The sequence below is a fragment of the Pelodiscus sinensis genome, chromosome 1, assembly GCF_052426305.1.
Source record: "Pelodiscus sinensis isolate ZL-2025 chromosome 1, ASM5242630v1, whole genome shotgun sequence".
Lineage (NCBI taxonomy): Eukaryota > Metazoa > Chordata > Testudines > Trionychidae > Pelodiscus > Pelodiscus sinensis.
The window spans coordinates 257566146-257586272 of record NC_143052.1 but is presented as its reverse complement, the minus strand read 5'-3'; the positions used below and the strand labels follow the sequence as shown (position 1 = coordinate 257586272).

Here is a 20127-nt window from a genome sequence, read left to right as displayed (position 1 = left end):
TCCAGAGTAGACAAAGCCTAAGAAAGGTTTTAATTGGTTTATTCAAAAAGAGCAAATTTAAGTGTCTGATCACAGTTTGTTTGAAGGCAATCATTTATTATACTTTTGCCTTCATGAGGCAGTTATTATCGTCAAAGTGTACTTCTTTAATCTGTCTACTGCTTCCTATTAAACATCTTTCATATTCCACTGACCTCCTACTGAATGTCTTATTTTGTAGTGGCAGGTCCTTTCTGCTTTTTGCTGGCAAGTATTTATTCTTGCCTTTCAGTTATTTTCAGTTTTCTGATTTTTCAGGCTGTATGAGCATGTATAGCTCTCATCAGCTTCAATGGGAGTGAAGGGCTCATAATACGTAACTGTTACATAGTGAAGTCTGAATAACTAAACAGGTGTTGATAGTGACACACACAGAGACACACACACAGTCCAACGGAAGCTTACAATTTGTTCACAAGACTTCCAATTTGTTCTTTTACGCTTTTTGTACTAATACTCATTTCCAGTATTGTCTTCAAGTCATCATTGTCAAGTCCAAGTCGAGTATCAAGTCACTACAGTTCAAGTCTCAAGTTGAGTCTCGAGTCTTAATTTAATAAATGTCAAGTCACTTTTGTACAAACTATCGATATCGGCATTTTGGGACAATATTTTCACCAAGTCGATTTAACAATATTAGCAAGTCTCAAGTCGAGTTTCAAGTCACAAACAATGAATCCAAGTCGTGTCTCAAGTCGAGTCACCTAGGTGACTTAAGTCAGACTCGAGTTCAAGTCGTGGGACTCAAGTCAACAACTCTGCTTAATTCATTGCTGGATCAGAACCCCATACAGCAATGAGCTAAAAAAAGGTATTTCTAATATATAAATAACATGAATAAATTTCTTGGTTGGCTAATTTCCCATGGGCACAGCAGGAAAAGGTAGATTTTAAGTAGGGATTTAAGTAAAGTACAGCCTCATTATTCTGAGATTATAAACATCTTTTGCAGATTTATTCATCGTTATCTTTTTTAATCTTAAAAATGATGTTAATCTTTTTCCAACTCAGTAAAATAATAAGGGTCTTTTCAAAAGGAGTCCAGCATCCAACAGCCTTTATTGTTCTCAATAAGAGCTGAATATTTTTGGAAATCTTTTCTCAATTGTTAATGCTGAGAGCTTTCAAAAGTCTAGACTGAATGTGGTATTCCTAAAAAACAATAGATGGTCCTGCAGCACCTTAGAGACTAACCAAATATATGGCTAGTATCATGAGCTTTCATGGACACAACTCACTGCCCACAAAAGCTCATGATACTATCTACATTTTTTGTTACTAGTGTTATTTTGGACTATCTGACATTATTCCGAAATAACATAGTGCACGTCTACAAAGCAAGCCATTATTTCCAAATAATGTTGAGCTGGAGGACTTCTTACTGCTACTCCTGTAACCCTCATTTCATGAGGAGTAAGGAAGTCGAAGGAAGAGTTTTCTTCCTTTGACTTCCTGCTGTGTAGACAGCTCCTAAAGCCCAATGAAGCTATTTCGACTTCAGCTACACAGTTGATATAGATGAAGTTGTATAGCTTTATTCAGCTTTTGCCCTGCTGTGTAGAGGTGCTGTAAGGTGCTACAGAACCATTTGTTGTCTTTTAAATTTATTTTTCAGTTACATACTAATATGGCAACTCTCTATGATATTTGTAGTTCATTATTCAAGTTGATTGTGTTTATAGCTCCATGTGTAATTTTTTTTCCAAATTATCCTAAATACAAACAAGTTTTAACTACAGTTGGAACAATCTCTACATTTAAAAAATCCTGTTTGCTAGAACTTGTGAGCTAGTTGGGTTTTTCAAATGATAAAATTATTAGAATGTGGTTGCTTTAAACCTAAAAGGGAAAATAGACAAAAAATAGATACACATTGATTCTTTCAATCTAGTTGCTAGCAGATCTATTACAACTGACACTAACTGAAACCATTGTGGCTCATCTTGGAGAGAGTATGGATTGAAAGAACTACCTTTCCATTCCAAGAGGTCAACCCTTCCAAAAAATGAGGACTTCAGTTGTCAGAGTTGTCAGTCTGGCCCCTTTCATGACCAACAAATTCACTTATTTATTTATTTATTTATTTATTTTAATTAAAAGACAGTTATTGTTGTGCAGACCATAAAAATAAGCATCTGTGGCTGATACCTTGACTTTTGTAAACAGTGTAATGATAGCACCTATGATTTTCAATGAAGCCTGAAATGTTCACTGAGTTTACACTGTAGTGAGCATGTGCACAAAGCATGCATTAGCCATATACTCACGTGAAGTGGAATATCAATAGAAGTTGGGTGCCTAACTCCCTTGGGCTCATTTGAAAATCCCAACCAATATGAACAGGGAGACATTAGAATCGAGATTTTTTAGGCCGAGGCATTTATACAAGTAAGTGTTAAGCAGTACTAATTAGAAAATCACTACAAATTAAAACTCTCTAAGCCAGGAGATAGGCATCTCCATTCATTTCACTTAATGTTTAATGTTTAACATCTATGGTGCGGCACAGATGTTTCAGGACTAGAGAATCCCATAGGAGGGCCAGCAGCAGAGACACCTGCTCTTGAAGAGCAGTGGGCTGCCCACAAGCAAGCTGATGGCGGGGCTGCCTGGCAGGGCTGGAAGTCCTGATAGTGGTGGCCCAGTGGAGCAAGGAGCTACAGTTGCAGTGGCTGCCCAGAGGGTCCTGGAGCCCCAGTGTATGGCTCTCAGGTGGGTCCCAGACCCCCAGCATGCAGCAGGGCCAGTAGCAGCAGTGTAGGGTCAGCAGGGCCAGCAGGAAGTGGGGAGCCAGGCCAGGGGGTCCAGTGGCAGGGCCAGAAATGACCTCCCCGGTACAGCATAATCCTTCATCTGTGACCGGTTAGATCCTGAGGGTGCTGGACCAAGAGATCAGCCCTTCCAAAAAATGAGGACTTCAGTTGTCAGAGTTTTCAGTCTGGCCCCTTTCGTGACCAGCAAATTCACTTAGGATTTATTTATTTATTTTAATTAAAAGATAGTTATTGTTATGCAGACCATAAAAATAAACATCTGTGGCAGATCCCTTGACTTTTGTAATCAGTATAACTGTATACAGTTCTGAGCAGTATTTCCCCATAAAAAGTAATAAAAACACACATACCTTCCTGTTTGGAACTTCTAAATAGATGTGAGCACATGCACTGTCATTCCATATATTCTCAGGCTTTTGTTACATTGCATATAGTGTGTTCTAGATACACCCTATAAGCAACACACATTTCTCATGCTGCTAAAATGTAAGGTGCCACTGAAAAGGCAGCATATGGGCTACAATGGACCAGCAGTCCTTTCTGTCCAAAAGCCTCCGTTTATTATTTATGGATTAAAACATATTTCATCTTTGTTTATTTGCATATGGCTAGAGATGTTCATCCTTAAGTTGCTATTAGTATAGAAGATAAAGAGAAATAAATAGGCTGGAAAAGGTCTTAGATAGTCAGCTCCCATATGAGTTACTTAATTTACCTAATAGTAGGATACACATGATAGCTCTTCAGTGTTTTGTGCTGTAACAATATCCTCGAGACAAGAAAAGTGAGAATTATATCAATACCTATCCACTGATATCTGGTGACTGTATCATGATCAATAGAACTTGGAGACAGAGTGCCAATGTTCCCTAGAGAACCTGCTATTGTGGCAACTCAGCAGTTGGCCAGAGCAGACTATGGGGTTTAATAAAGTTCCACTTTTCCAGCTTAACATGAACTCAATGGTATCACTTGAAAATGAGGCAATGAGAACTAGTTGGGCTCTTTGGAATTAGTGTAGCTCTATTCACAGCTACTAGACAGAGTTAAATTATGAGAATAGAATTATGAGACGGGGTTAAATTATGTGTGCTAAAATGTAGTAAGACCAGCACTACAGCACTAGATTGACAAGGTAAGTGGCAGAACTAAGAAGCCTGTTTTTCAACTGTGAGCTCTGCCTTGTTATGCATAATGGCCTCTGTCTTAACTAGCACAGTAGACATTTTGATTTTTTTAATAAGTTGAATTTTTAGTCACACTGAAAATTTTCAGTAGCAATACAGACCTCATTTACAGAGGTGCTTTCTATAATCCTTGGATCATGATTAAATAAATTATCAAATTCTTTAAAAAACAAGACATGCCTAGATGATGTCTGGTGACACCAAACACACTTTAAACATATAATATTAATCTTCCCGTCCTCTTAAATTCCATGTATTACTTCATTGTAGCACACTGTAACCTAGCCCTTCTCCTTTGCATAGATGAGCATCCTAATAAAACCAAACTCTGTTCACTGCTGATCCTATGCCTAACAACTAAAAGCCTGCAAAGCACAGGACATGATGCAGGTAAGTTCTTTCAATTAGGAAAAAAAGATAGTTCCAGCTTACTAGTACTTAACATTACACATAACAGTCTATGATAACAGGACAAAATGAATTATGTTTCAAAATGTATCAGAGATCTGTTCTATTCTGTTCTGTATAGGTTCTTATACTGTGCTCATCACCAGAGTATTTGAACGCCTTCCAGTAGTGCATCAGACAATATAACTAACATCTGTCACTTGTTTGTTCTTCTCCTTACTGAAATACTACATTAATTAACAAAAAGGTAACAATGTGTTGATTAAATATCTCTGAAATTAACAAGCCTTTATGCTGCTATGAAGGCAATGAACAAACCCGAACTTTTGAGTAAGCTGTTACAACTTCTCTTGATCTCACTGGACTTGTGCCCAATTATATCAAATTGAACCTGCGTACAGGAGTAGTTCAAAGCAGTCTGCGACTCTTGATGTACTCTTTGTGACTGAAAGAATAAAGCAACCACATACAGCAGCACTTATTGTACTCATGGTGGTCCATGGACTTCCCTCCCTATAAAGCTCATCAAATCATAAGGGATTAGCAGTGTTTGGCCTACACTCCTGGCTAGGCAACCAACAACTAATAATCTATCACCCAGGCTGTTTGGGTGAAGCAGCGTAGCAAGCCATCATGAGCCTGACATCCTGGGTATGTAGTAAAAAAATTACAGTCTGTAGCCCAGGCCATTTTGGAAAGGACAGAGTCACAAACAATCTTCAGTCTAGCCTCCTGGCTCGGGCAGACAGGGATTACAGTCTGGATCTCTGTCCCTCAGGGTGGGGCAGAGCAAGAAGCAATCTGTCATACCATGCCTCCTGGGTAGGGCAGATAGCCAACAATACCTTCTGGGGCAAACCACAAATAAGACACCAGCCTTCTGTCTAAAGTGAGTAGGTCACATCCCCAGATGTGGGCTTGTTAATAGGGGACCCACCCTACTCCACCAGGTCTCAGCCCAGGGCTCTAACAGTTCTGGGTGGGTTAACAAGTAGGTCACTGAAGAGCCTAGTGAAACACACTGAGTTGTCTCATAGCAGTATAACTAAATGGATGTCTGGTTCCCCTCAGCTACTTCCTACCATCTTTCCCTGGCATGATTCTGTAGACCGTGGAGCCTCCATTTCCTCGACATAAACAGCGGATGGCAGTCCCAGCAACTCTTCACCTCCGTTCATCCCCTCTGGGGACAGGGGTCTGTACAGTTCTGCAGCTAGGCAGAGATGTCTGCTTCCTTCACAGGGTCTGGAACTGGAGGGCTCATCTCTTGTACCACTGTGCTTCCAGAGTGGGGAGGCAGGCCTAGATCCATTCACCAAGGGATGTGGGGTCATCTTTCTCTGTGAGACTCAAAAGGAGGCTACTCTGCCTCACTAAAGTGAAAATTAAGAATTTTTGGACCATAAAATTAATCCAGAGAGAGTTTTCCCATTTGAAAGTGAAAGGGTGGTTAAATTTGCTTTAATTGGATCTGACATTTAATTTTCTGCTTTGTACAGTTTTATTAACCTCATAGTCAGGGGGTCACCGTAGTGAGATTACCACTCTCTTAAATGAAGCATATTGTGTCCTATCAAAGCCTAAAGAAATGAAAAGAAACTGTTTAACTTTCCAATGGCATAATAATTGGTATTCAAAGTGCAGAAAGCCAAAAGAAGATGGAAAATGTATTATAAGCTGCATTATTCAGAACTTTAGTATCCGGAAAACTTGGTTAACTGACATCTGTCATAGATGGCAATACAATTTGTCCTTTGGTTAATCGGAAAAATTCTGAGAGTCATCTGGCATAATTTGGAAGTCAAGTGCTTGTAAACTTGTGGCAGTAAATTTGGTCATATCATGCTTCTGCGTATACCATTATCGAATATTATCTAACCTATCCTGCAACAATGGCTAGCATACAGTGAAAAATTCATCAAGTATTGGTGTAAAGCTCAAGTAACCAGAATATTTGATTAACTGACAACCCCCATTCTCCATGAATGGCAGATAACAAAGCTAGCACTGTAAATGCATGACAGTTTTTAGGACAATAGCTTTCCTATAGCATCTCATTAGTCTGGCTTCATATTGGACCAATATGCAATATAAGCTTGTAAAGAAAGTTGCAGTTATTTTACATTTATATTGTGCTAGTATCTAAAGGCCACAACCAAGTTGGGCAGCATTGTGTTATAATGTTATGTGGAGCTTTGTAATTAATGTATCCTTAATTATGTTAATTGGGAGGTGAGTTCAGAGCCATCAGCCTCAGGAAGGTCAGTTATTCATCAAGTCATTAATACCTCTCAGTGTAATATAGGAGAAAGTGAAAAGAAACTTGTTTTGTGGGGGGAGGGTCTGTAACTCAGGAACCTCTCCTGCCAATGATGACATATTTGGGTCACTAACACTACCCTGAACTAACATAATGCACAGTATATTTCAAGATAATATGATTAGCTATGCAGATCTGAAAGCACTTCCAAGAGTCAAGCTTTAGTATACAGTGAGAATGGAAAAGTAGCTATTTTTATGTATTGGCAAATGCATACTGTAAAAACCATACATTTTCTCAACTATTGTTCTCAGCTATAGTTCTTCCAAATTTTAGTAGGTGCCTGAACTATCTTAGTTAAAACTTAACAAGATAAGATCATTTGACCAACCTGACATCAATAGTTTATTTCTGATCCCAAATATCCCCCCCAAAAAAACCCTAGAAACTTTTTAAAAAACTGACTATTTTGCTTGATTTATATCTACAGATGTGTTAGTTCAAAGGGCCTCAAATCTCAGTCACAAAACCTACTCTTCCTGAGGCACACCAGCTTTCAAAAATATGCAAGTAGGTATGTTAATTTAGAGGATTCAGAGAAGTCGACCTTTCAAGATAAATCATAATACAACCTTCACTCTGGTGGTGCAGCCACACCACTTATGATGATACTAAAATTACTAACAATGGTTTGGGAAGGGCTGGCAGAGAAACCACTATAGCTTCCCTATGAAGTGCAAGATCTTATCTAAGGGGATTTTAAAGGGTTGGAACCACTGGCTTTGGTTGCTTTTCACTGATGAAAAACATCTGGAGGGGGACCTAGAGTCTGTCCTCATTCTTACAGCTGATGTTAATCACCCGTCTCAAGGTGGGAACATACAAGCTTCATAACAGATTTTGTAGACAGGCTGTCACCAATATCACAGTAGGAAAAGAAACACTGGATGTTCAAAATCATGTTGAGGATAGTTCAAAGCTGACAGTTGTATTAAGACTTTTCAGACCAAAGGGGTTTGTGTGTGTCTGTGTGTGTGTCTGTGTGTGTGTGTAAAGCACCTTTTCAACTAAAAGTAGGAGGTCAGAATTGGTTGACAATATCGTTTGTTAAAAGCCCCTCAATATTCTCTGTGGAACTACCTCTCAGAACCCTGATGCCCTCCCACAGCTCAAAAGATTTCTAAATGCTTTGTAGAAATACTGTAACAAGGCCCCTTACATCATTCAGCCTCGGCACTGCCCCACAATTGCCCTCATCGGCTATATTATTGCACTCTTTGGGATAAGAGGTCACAATCTCTTCTATCTGTGATCATGGGGAAAATCCTGTCTCCTAAATAGGGGGCCATTAGACTGATGTGGATTTTTTATATGAGAAAGGGGGACCATCTGATGAGGCCACAGATATGACCCAGACTATATGAATATTGTAGAGCTCAAAATCTCCTCATTGGCTGTGAAGGGAATTATGAAGTGGGGGACGGAAGGGATTGGTTTGATGCACAAATGTGAAATGTAATTATAGCTAATTGACTTATGATTGTGGATCCACTGACTATTCCTTTCCCATGAGCACTATGGCATGTATGAGATTGCAATATGGTCATGGATTGGCCCCACTGCCTGCAAGGGAACTGGGAAAGATCAGGTTGCACAACTTCAGCAGCTAGTGGTTGGCATCAAGATGAGGTCTTGCCTGTGACATTCATGTCATCTCCCATGAAATTAGTTCTTGCCTACCTTGCTGTCAGGGTTCAGTTTATGTTTGAAATGCTTGTTAAATAGTGGATCCATCTAACAAGATACACAGCAAAAGTCAGATTGTCTTCAATGGAAGCAGATGTGTATTGGCAGGTTATGGCATTATTTAGAGAAATTCATAAAAAAAATAGATAAAAAACATCCTTGCCTAGATAAATAGTAATCCAAAACTTCACTGAGCACTGTAGACTGTAGCTAAAATTTTAAAAGCCACCTGTGTTATTTAGCATCCTGATATTTGAGTACTTTTGAAAGTCTTACCCTATAGCTTACATTGACTACATGAGGTTGTCTTTTTTAGACCTTTCCTTTGATTTGGAAATCATGACTTTATCCAGGTCAATACGCAATTGTGGGATGGCATAATTGAGTCAGAGCACAACAATATAATTATTACATCCTAGTGGGAACTTGCTGCAATTAGCTTTCCTTTCTACCATTACCAGAATTGTTTCTTCTTCATGTGAACGTATGTTAAATTCTTATCTTCTATACTGTCAAGTTTATATAACACCTTTGGGTGCATTTATTACAACTTTTGTCCCTTCCAACTAATGTTTGATCCACACAATATGTTATTCTAAATGTTGAGTTAAAGTCTCAGTATCCCCATTGACTGCATTCAAAACTTTCTGAAAATGCTTTGTGATCTTGGAAGCCCCAATGGAGTCAGTCTGATACTGTTTTTTGCACCAAGCAACATGGGGAAATCTACCTTTTGGCTTCTCAGAGGCTATGTCTACACTATGGGGTTTTATCGGAAAAAGGTACGCAAATTGTGTTCCACAATTTTTGTACCTTTTTCTGATATTTTTTTGAAGAGGCTTTTCCAAAATTTGGCCCATCTATACTGGGCCAAATTTCAGAAACCTCTCCTCTTTCGGAAGAGGCCTTCTTCCTCGTGGGAGAAGGAAGGCAGGGTTTCCAAAAGGGTGCATCTGTTCTTCAGCAAAAAAAAAAAAAAAAAAAAAAAAAAAGCGAAAGAATAGATGTGTTCCCTGGATGCGGCAGAGTTTTTCCAGAATAACTCCCAAAAAAACCCTGTAGTCTAGACATAGCCAGAGTTTGTGTTTGGAGAGTTCCTTATAAGACTTGGTGATTTATGAAAGAGTGAATGAGGTAAGACAGCTGAACTTAAACCCAGAGGGTAGTAGTGTTGAATTCTACCAAAGATATGTTAAAGGAAGTCTTAAGAGAATCACTCCAATGTAATTTCCCAGAATAAATATCTGAGTGACAGTGACAGAGAAACTGAACTAATTTGCCTCCTCCTAAGGTCCTCCTGAGCTTACACGTAAGGCTGTGTCTAGACTACATGCCTCTGTCGTCAGAGGCATGTAGATTAGACACATAGGCAAAGGCAAATGAAGCCACGATTTAAATGATCGCGGCTTCATTTAAATTTACATGGCTGCCGCGCTGAGCCAACAAACAGCTGATCAGCTGTTTGTCGGCTCAGCTCAGCAGCCATGTAAATTTAAATGAAGCCGTGATCATGTAAATCGCGGCTTCATTTGACTTTGCCAAAACAACAAATCTACATGGCTCCGTCGACGGAGCCATGTAGTTTAGACATACCCTAAGAGAGATGCCAGAGGTGACTGCTGAAGCTTCCTTGGAGGACATATTTCCCAGTGAACATAAAATCCTGAAGTAAAGACTTTGAATAGGCTGCAACACAAGGTTGGGTGAATAAATATAGGAGCAGTAAACTTTGATATCAAAAGAAAGAATAGGTAAAGAAGCCCACCACTAAATTGATATTCTAGAGTCTGCAATCCCTACAATGCTGCAGTCATTTTTTTTGGGGGGGGGGAGGGGAAACGGTCCAGATGCCAAAACAGTGCTTCAGAATATCATTAAATTATTGACAATAGCAACATCTTTTGTATCTTACTCAGGCTAGGGCATTCTATATATGGAGGGCTTGTAGGATCAGGCCACAGTATGTCTCAGTTCAAACCTTTGAAGAATTTTTGAAAGCTGAAAGTAAATTATAAGATACTATGGTGGTCATATACCATAGTGATGAGTTAAGAACCCCAATAGAATAGAAGATTTCATTACTTGCCTTTTCCAATATAGCTGTAGTTCTAGACATATCATTACAATAATGGTTTCTTGTTTAGTACAGAAGATTTTGGATGCTAGCCACTACTGAGTTGGACAACTGGCAGGAATTGCTAAGGTTAAATAATGGGAGAATTTTCATTGCAGCTCTCTCAAGTGAGACTTTAGAATTTAGTTATGGATTTAAAATTTCTTTTTAACCTCTATAGGAAATAAATACGCTTTCCATTTTTCTTTACTTTTAAATAATCTTACTTACAATTTAAATAATTGACTTTTTTCTCTTAAACATGTGAATGGCACCAACATTTCCTTGAGCAAATTTTGCATAAGGTAATACCATCATGAAAGCAATACCATTAAGAAGGCAAGAAATGTGTCATTGGAATTTTATTAAATTTGTTCTGTATATACCTTTTTATTTCCTCTGCAGAATTTTTCCGAGAACTTTTGGAGAATGCAGAAAAATCCTTAAATTATATGTTTGTACGAACGTATGGAATGCTGTACATGCAGAACTCCGAGGTATTCCAGGATCTCTTCACAGAACTGAAACGATACTATACAGGAGGCAATGTAAACTTGGAGGAGATGCTGAATGATTTCTGGGCTAGACTATTGGAGAGAATGTTCCAGCTCATAAACCCCCAATATCATTTCACTGAGGACTATTTGGAATGTGTAAGCAAATACACAGACCAGCTGAAACCATTTGGAGATGTACCCAGGAAACTGAAGGTTCAAGTGACTAGAGCTTTCATTGCTGCACGGACCTTTGTTCAAGGGCTGACCGTAGGCAGAGAGGTTGCAAACAGAGTATCTAAGGTAACCTAAATGAGGTTTTTTATGTTTGCACTTGTATTTGTGTTATTTTACTTAAGACATGAATTCTGAATATGCATCTATACCTTGATTGTAAATCAATGAAATTTGTTGAGGTGATTAACTATTATCATTATTCTCCTTTGGAGTCTATTGAAAGGACAGCAATACTGAAAAGGGGTTGCCTTTTACAGTATTTAGAATGCAAGGTGGGTCGGTATTTATTGGTGCTATCACATGATGTAGCTGTTGTCATTAGTAGTTCAAAAAAGTATACTCGGGTGACATTTGAAATCAGGGATTTAAGTGTACCTAATATGTATGATGCTGGTACAGAGTGCTTGGAACCATTAACACGAATGCAGCTGAGTCACAGGTTTTAGGAATATTGTCATCCTCTCTACCACATTGACAAGGTAATTATATTTACACGAGAAAAGGCCTATTAGTAATATTTAGGGAACTTGATCTATTTCAGAGAACAGTTGGAATTATATTTGTGTGTGTTATTTATTTATTTATTTGTATAAATATTTATGACGCTCCTAGCTTGAGTGTGGCACACAATATAATTCATCCAGCTCAGGCAGATAAACTCCACAGTTGTACTTTGGTGCCAGAATGATGAGCTGTCTCCTCCGCAGTACCCGGACTACAGCTAAATGGACTTTCTATAGTGCTTTTAAAATCAAGTTAGGGGGGCAAGTTCTTCTATGGCCTGGTAATATCATGTTTCCAACCTGTCATGTTGGGAGTGTGATAAAGCCTTGAACATGTTGTAAGAGACTTTTGTGGCAAATTATATGCTCTAATTTTGTCCCTGAGAAACCATAAAAAAATTCCAAAAGTGAAGTCCACCTTTTTATTAAGGCATAATTAGGAATTGCCTAATGGTCTTGTCTGTGGTGTTCATTACTATAGAGTCTGAGTGGTTTCCAAACATAATATAATTAATCTTCATAACAATCTTTTGAAATGAGGAGATGCTATTATCCCTATTTTAGAGATGGGACCTGAGCCACTAATTAAGTACTACGATGAAAAGTTTTTATTAATTTTGGATGCCCAATCTGAGCGCTCTCCATCCTATGCACTAAATTAGGTCTATCTGAAAAACAGCGTGAAATTAAAGGCTATATTATGATGTGTACATAAAAGTGAGTTGAATTAAGGTTGCAATGGTGACTTTATTTCAAGCATTTCCTAACTTCTTAATTCTTGACTTTGTAACCTTAATCATGTTCTCTTAACATGGTTTTTTTGTCTGTTCTGTAAGTATATGTGCACACACAGAGAGATTACTGTTCATTGGTGTAGTTGAATGTGGGTATATTTGGATATGCGGTGTAATTGAAGCTGTTTTGTCCTAGGATATTGGAGAGACAACGAGGATTGAGGTTATACCTTTTATTGGACAATTTTCTCCTGGGAGAAGAGTTCCTTCCCTCTAGACTTGCGGAAGAACTCTGTGTGGCTTGAAAGCTTATCTCTCTCACCAACAAAAGTTGATCCAGTAAAAGATATTGCTTCACCAACATGTGCAATTGTTTATATACACATTTATATACATATGAAGTTAATATATGTACATGCTCATTTTACCTCTATACTAGTGCGTTTACTGGCATTGCTCGAGTCCTTAAGGAAGGGTTCAGGCCAGGGAGCTGTGTCTGTCTGTGTGTGGGTATGTGTGTGTCTATAGGGGGCAAAGCTTCCCCACCTCTGATGTTTGTACCAGGGCTGCTTTTTCTTCCCCTTCCTCTTCCCCATCCCGTCCCTTGCAGGGAATGAGAGCAAAGTGCACAGCTCATGTGCCCCTTGCCCTCTCCAGCCAGAATCAGGAATGCAGCAAACTGTGTACTTTCCCCTTACTCCCTGATGAAGGAGAACAGTCAGCAATGTTCCTGCATGAATCTGGGGGGTAGGGCTCCAATGCTCTTTGCCCTCTCTAAATAGCACCTGGGAATGGAATGATTGTGGATAGTGCAGTCCCGAATGGGGGTGAGGGGCACCCCCAGCCGGCCTCTTTCATGTGCCCTAGTGATTCTGTCTCTCTTGTGTATGGTTTTATGAAAAGCAATCCCATTCCAAGCACATCCCATTTTCCTGGTACAACCAAACACTTACATTGCTTTAAGTTATGATAAGAGGAAGCTGTATACCAAATTGGTGGTCCTAGCTCTTATCATTTAGGAAAGCTAACAGACATTCTTGAACAAACAGACAGACAGGCAAACACTCTCAGATATATAGTAGATGAATGAGTGTGTATGAGTGTATTTTAAATTTTGTTTCTTTAATAATTTCCCCATTATGTTTCATTCTTACTACTCAGCAAAATGAAATTTTAGCCTCCTAATTGAAATATCTGACAGAATGATGATAATGATAAGTTCATTATTGATAAGTACTTGAACAAATCTTCATATTGCAAAGAGTGTGCCACATTTCCATTTCTAGACCTTTTTATTCTACTTTTTCTTGTTAAAGTCCACTTCAACATCAATTGGAAACCAGATTACAAAGAAGTATTAGCAAGGAGAAGTCAGAAGCATTTTAGTCAAGATTTTGTTTCATATGCCCCATTAAAATGTAAAAGAATATTTTTCTGACATCATGCTCAAAAAGCATGGTTCAGTGTAGTATTAAAACCTAGATACATTCTGTCTCAGTTTCAAGGCAACTGCATCTGTATTGTCACTTTGTGGTCCACCAAGTGCACCCACATTAGGTTCCTGGCTTCTAGCTGTCATCTTCCTTGAGTGAAGACCTGGGATTCCCTCCCTCCTGGCTGAGGGGCTTAAGGCTGAATAGCAGTGTGATATGCCCAGCTAGTGAAACTATGTAAACAGCCAGTGTCTGCCCTGCCTTTCCTGCAAAACCTATGACCAGTGTATTGCCCTCAATTATAAGTGACCATACAGCAAGCACATTTATTCTTAAGGTAAAAGCATAAGAGGCAAAAGCGAAAGAGAGAAAGAACATTTAAAGTTGTTAAATGAATTCAATTACATACTCCAATTGCAAAGTTCTTTGTGCAGGCTTGTAAAAGGACTAGAATGATTTTTTGTCTTAAATCAAGTCTCTGTTAGGAAGGGTCATCAGTCCTTTCCCATTTCAGTTCATAGCAAAGGTTCTCCAGAAGTGATGAGCCAGATTGAAGACAAAGGGAGGAACCCCCAGGGCCCTTTTTATAACCTTGGCCATGTGGAGGGACTCCCATTGTTCTTGTTATGAAAAAGTACATCCCAAGATGGAGTTTGTCACATGAGAAAGTCACCTGTCCATATATGACTCAGCCCTTTTTTGGCAGCAGCCATAGTTCCCATGCTGGTCTGAACATTCACAGAGGAGCTCATCACATGTGGATTGGCACCACCCATGCTGTATTGTCAGTCAAGGACTTCTATTCACCTAATAGTCCTTTTACAATAGTCTGGCCTAGCTTCCTGTTGATGTTTACCAAAAGCAAATATTTTTAATACAATAGCCAATACTCTTAACTTCAAATATAAAAATAATGCATGTATATGAATAGTATAAACAGAATCAGCTAATCATAAGCTTCTCATAGACATCTTACTTGGCACACTTTGTACAAGATTTGGTGCAAACACACAACAGTTGTTGCAACAATAACTTGTATGTTCATATCAGAATCCAATAATGTCACAAGAAATTCATTGAAGCCCTCTCCCCCTGATTGTGGAGCGGAATATGCAATAACATTTGCCCCTTGATGTAAGATTTCCAGGCACTTTGCTCCAAATTCACTGGTTTAGATTAAAACACAAATAAGTTCATTAGCTACAAAAGACATATTTAAATGATTACAAGAGATACCAAATATCAAAGCAGTTTAACTAACAAATGCACAAAACATAAACTGAGGGTACATCTAGACTACATGCCTCTGTCACCAGAGGCATGTAGATTAGGCTACCAGACATAGGAAAATGAAGCGGCAATTTAAATAATCGCCGCTTCATTTAAATTTACATGGCTGCCGCACTGAGATGACAAACAGCTGATCAGCTGTTTGTCGGCTCAGTGCAATAGTCTGGACGCGCGGGTGTCGACATCATGACGCGGGGAGGCATACCTGGGTGGTCGACAAATACCTCTGATGTCGCCACCCGCGCGTCCAGACTATCACGCTGAGCCGACAAACAGCTGATCAGCTGTTTGTCGGCTCAGCGCAGCAGCCATGTAAATTTAAATGAAGCTGCGATTATTTAAATCGCCGCTTCATTTTCCTTTGCCTGGTAGCCTAATCTACATGCCTCTGGCGACAGAGGCTTGTAGTCTAGACGTACCCTGAGACGTACCTGGTATCCTGAAATAGCTATTCCATGTCTTGACAGCATGCCCATTATTTCAAAATATTTTTAGAAATAACAGATGCGCTATTCCAACATCCCTGTAAACCTTGTTCCATGAGGATTAAGGGACATTTTGGAATAGCAGTTTATTTAGAAATTTGGCGCTGTAAAGATGGCGCCAAATTACAAAATAATCTATTTTTAAATGCACTTGAAATAAGGCATGCAATTTGCACAGTGCAAATTGCGTAGCTTATTTCGAGCTAAGGGTATTATGTAGCTGCACCCTTCAAGACTAACACAAATATAGGATTATGGGCTTTTGTCAGATGAGTTGGTGTGGAAATAGCAGAATCCATGGTATATATAACAACAAAAGCAGTTGGCTGTTAATTGTTGGACCCATGTTAATGAAGCTAATTAAGTTGACTGGATGTGTCCCATTCATAGGACTGGATATAAAAATGTGAATGTCAAAGGCAAGGGAAATTGACTTTATAGTGTGCTAACCAGTTAATATCATTATTCAAAGTTGACAGTGTCAGATTTGTAAATGAATTCCAGGTTAGCAGTCTCTGTAATTGGGTGATAAAATTCCTTTGTAGAAGAATGGCTACTTTTAATAATGGATTTAAAAATAGGGTGTCCTTTTTCATTGAGCAACTTTTATAATTTGAATTCTTTTGATCAATTATACTGGATGCAAATGTATGTGCTCGGCATCCATTTTAAAGTATGTAGCGTGCACTTGAACAAAATTTTCAACACCCCATATAAACCAACTAACATTTTCAAACTTATGTAGCTTTTCTTTTTTATATTTTTAAATCAATATTTTTAAAAGTTAGCAAAGCATTTACTGCTTATTAATGGATTGCACAGTCTACCACTGAAGACATTATCAGATTTCCACTGAAGTTAGTGGAAGTGAGTCTGGTTGTCATATGTAGTGTGAAAAGTTGTGATTTCTCCTGTTTCCTCTAAAGGAAAGGTGGTCACATTTTTTTTAATGATAAAAGTTAATATATTTATAAATAAATGTATTCACCCGTTCATAGCTTTAGAAATAATTAAACGGATTTTCCACAATCTTTCTGTACCAAGATAGCAGACCATAAAGCTCTTGGCTATGTCTAGACTGCCTCCTCTTGCACATAAAATATGCAAATGAGGCAAAGCATGGAATATCACCATGTCTCATTTGCATAATTAATGAGGCTCCTTTTTTTTCTTCCTCTTTTTTTCAGGAAGAACGGCTCTGGAGCAAGAGGGGATTTTTGTGCAAAAAGATCCGTGTAGACGGCTCCTTTTTGTGCAAAAACCTCTTACGCATAAACAGAGCTTAATAATTATGCAAATAAGGCATGGCAATATTCCACACTTTGCCTCATTTTCATATTTTTTGTGCAAGAGGGGGGCAGTCTAGACATAGCCCTCCTGTTATATGACACCTTGACACCTTTTTCAAACAGAAACCCGCCCCAGTATTTAGCCTTTTGATAAAAATCTGATAAATTTTAAGGACAGTTTTTGAAGTAAATGATTTTTGTTTTTCTGGAAAAACATATTAGGAGACAAAATTATTTCTTGACCATTTCTAATCCAGTAGAAAAAGTTCAATTGTACAACCTAATAATCACATTAGGTTATTCGTTTTCACCAACCTTATTCGCAATCATGTGATAACATTCCTCAAGTTTGTCTGTCACTATCCTTATGGACTTCTCTTGCTTTATAGGTAAAAGAGAATTAATTCTTTCCAACCTTTACTAGGGTGTTTGGTGGCAAAATGATGTTTAAAAATACCCTTTGGAGAATTCTTCTGATTTTTCAATAGCTCACAAATTCCATGATGGTTTCAGAAAATGTTCTTTCTAACACTTGTACATGCCTGACGTACAGCTTTGGCAAAATTCTGGAACACACGAGAAGGTTTTTTTAAATTTGAATACAAGAAGAACTTTCAGCCAACTGTCAGATTGATGAAAGCAGATTCAGTTCTCATTGAAAGAGGCCAAATTCAGGGATGACTTAACTGATGGACTAAATGCCCCATTGGATTCAAATTATCCATAAAGTAAATGCAAGTTGATGCCAGCAATTCAGTTAGCCAAATATTTTCCATTGAAAATATTTTTCAAGAGAAAATGGTATTTTCACTAAGCAGAGTTTTTCTGGAAAAAATTCAGAAACATCAAACAAACAAACAAACCCCAAATTCCAAAGAAAACAATTTTGTTTTCATTTTTGTCACAACGTTATTTGTGGGGATTCATTTTGTGATCAACTCTAACTTGCAGTAAGGTAGGTATAACTTGCATTGTTTTGGTATTCTGTAAGCACGGAACATGGAAGGCTTCAGATTAAAGGCTAAAAGGCTTGAGTGTGGTGGAAAGAGCGTTTAATAGAAGGGTGCAAGGTTAAGCAACTTCTTCCTCCCACCTCACTCTCATTGCATCACAACTGGAGTTGGCAGTTGCAATTCCTATTGACTTTGGAACTGAACTTTGCCCCCTGTGAGTACCAAATTGCTGCAAATTACTCTTGTTGCATATCCTGATGGTATTTACTTACCAAATGCTAGTTTTACTTTCCTGTCAACTTTGCTGACTTCAGTGGCATCCTTCCTGATTTAAGAGGGGTAAGAGAGAGAAGAATCGGACCCACACTGTGTTCTTTCTGTGACTTTGCCATTTACAGTCACATAGTGCTTGTCTTCACTACTGGCTAAATTGGTGCTGCTGCAGTCAATGAGTGGTAACAATTTAGTGGGTCTGGAGAAGACATGATAAGTCGATGGGAGGGCACTTTCCTGTTCACTTCCGTACTTCACCTCCCCAGGTGACAGGAGCTATGTCAAAGGGAAAACGTCTCCTGTATAGATTGACTATAAGTCAATCTAAGCTATGTTGATTTAAGTTACATAACACATGTAACCTGACTAGTGTAACTTAGATTAGCTTACCTCATGAGCGTAGCTTAGTCCATGCTCTCACTTCTAGCCCTTCTATACTTGATGTGGAATTTACCATCAGTTAAATCACTGCTGAGCTTGGCCCAGGGAAGTCTCCTCGAGAAAGTGAGGCGTATTGTTATGAGTATGAATATCAGAGCAGTAAGACACAGTAGCTGACATCTTATTCCATGAATGAATTTAAATATTTAAATTCTCATATAATGTAAATATATCTATATATAAATGGTTTGAAATCTTTTCCAGGTATGTGGAGTGAATTATATCTCTACCTTATTTTAAACTGATTAAAATCATTTTTCTTCTGACAGTTATTAAATTATATCGGTATCAGGCTTCTTACTAAAGCTTCTGATGTATGGGTAGAGTGAAACAAATCCAGTAATACAATTAGAAGGTAAAATCCTGGATTATTAGTAAAAAATAGGCCCTAGTAATTGTCAGTGATTATTTCTAGCTACTGAATGCCAGGCTATTGCTTTTTAAACACACTAAATCAATTTCACAAACTCTGTTTTTCATGGTTTATAAATAAACATTCACCGGTTTGTGAGAGCTATAAAAAAAGGTCAATATTGAATGTCACAGTGACTCAGAATGTAATTATTGTGGGGGTGGGAGTACAAATATGACATGCCGATAAGCCTGGGTAATTAAGAATGAAAACTGATAGTGCCTTAATGCTGGAATATGTGATTTGGAAGGAGTGATAAAGTGCTACCTGTATTGTATATTTTAACGGCATTGTCTACATATTCCTACTTCAAATAAGAGATCCTCTGGAAAAGGGCTTTATTACGGAGGATCGCGCCAGTCTAGACGCTTTTTTCCAGCTTTTCCCCAAGCTGGAAAAAAGCAGCGGCCATGTTTATTTAAATCCCATGGGGGATATTTAAATCCCCCACAGATTTCCCTATTCCCAAGTTCAAAATTAGCATGCCCCTTCCGAAGAAGGAGCCAGTGTAGACGTAGCCCTTGTGTGAATGTTTTATTTGCACTTTTTTTTCCCAAGCAGTGCCCTTAGAGTATTACTTGAATGATTCTGTTTCTTCCAACTCTTCTGTGCCACTCAGGCAGAGAAATTAGGCCAGAATCTGCCCAATTTGGGATACCTCCAGTGTGGGGAGCTCTCAAGTGCTGTAACATACACTTTGGAGCTGGCTTGTGAACTGGGTAGCTATAACTGGTTCCTTGACTGCTGCCTTCTTCCTTTCAACAGAGAGTTGCAGGAGAGATTCTAGGCCACTGTGTTATTTTGATAAGGGTTGTTCTAGGATCAGGATAGAGCACATCATAATATGTTGCATATTCCCAGCTACATATTCTCAATAATTTTAATTCCCTCTGTATAGTATATGTAATTCCCTATATAGTATACATCTTTCTTTCTTTCGTCATATCCTCTTTTCTGTTTTCTTCTAAATAGTTTATTTTTCCTTTGGTTAGATCTTTCATGTAGCACACATGTGTCAAGGGAAGTACCTGCCTGAATATGAACTTTAATATTTGG

At 38.5% G+C, this 20127-nt stretch overlaps 1 protein-coding gene across 2 annotated transcripts in view; it reads left to right on the top strand.

Moving 5' to 3' along the window:
• GPC6 (glypican 6) overlaps nt 1-20127 on the top strand; it is a 1157918-nt gene that overhangs the window by 638531 nt on the left and 499260 nt on the right. For both annotated transcript variants that reach the window (XM_006113655.5, XM_075918824.2), the window contains exon 3: nt 10933-11324. In XM_006113655.5, the coding sequence (XP_006113717.3) occupies nt 10933-11324 (392 nt within the window). The remainder of the gene's footprint in view (nt 1-10932; nt 11325-20127) is intronic.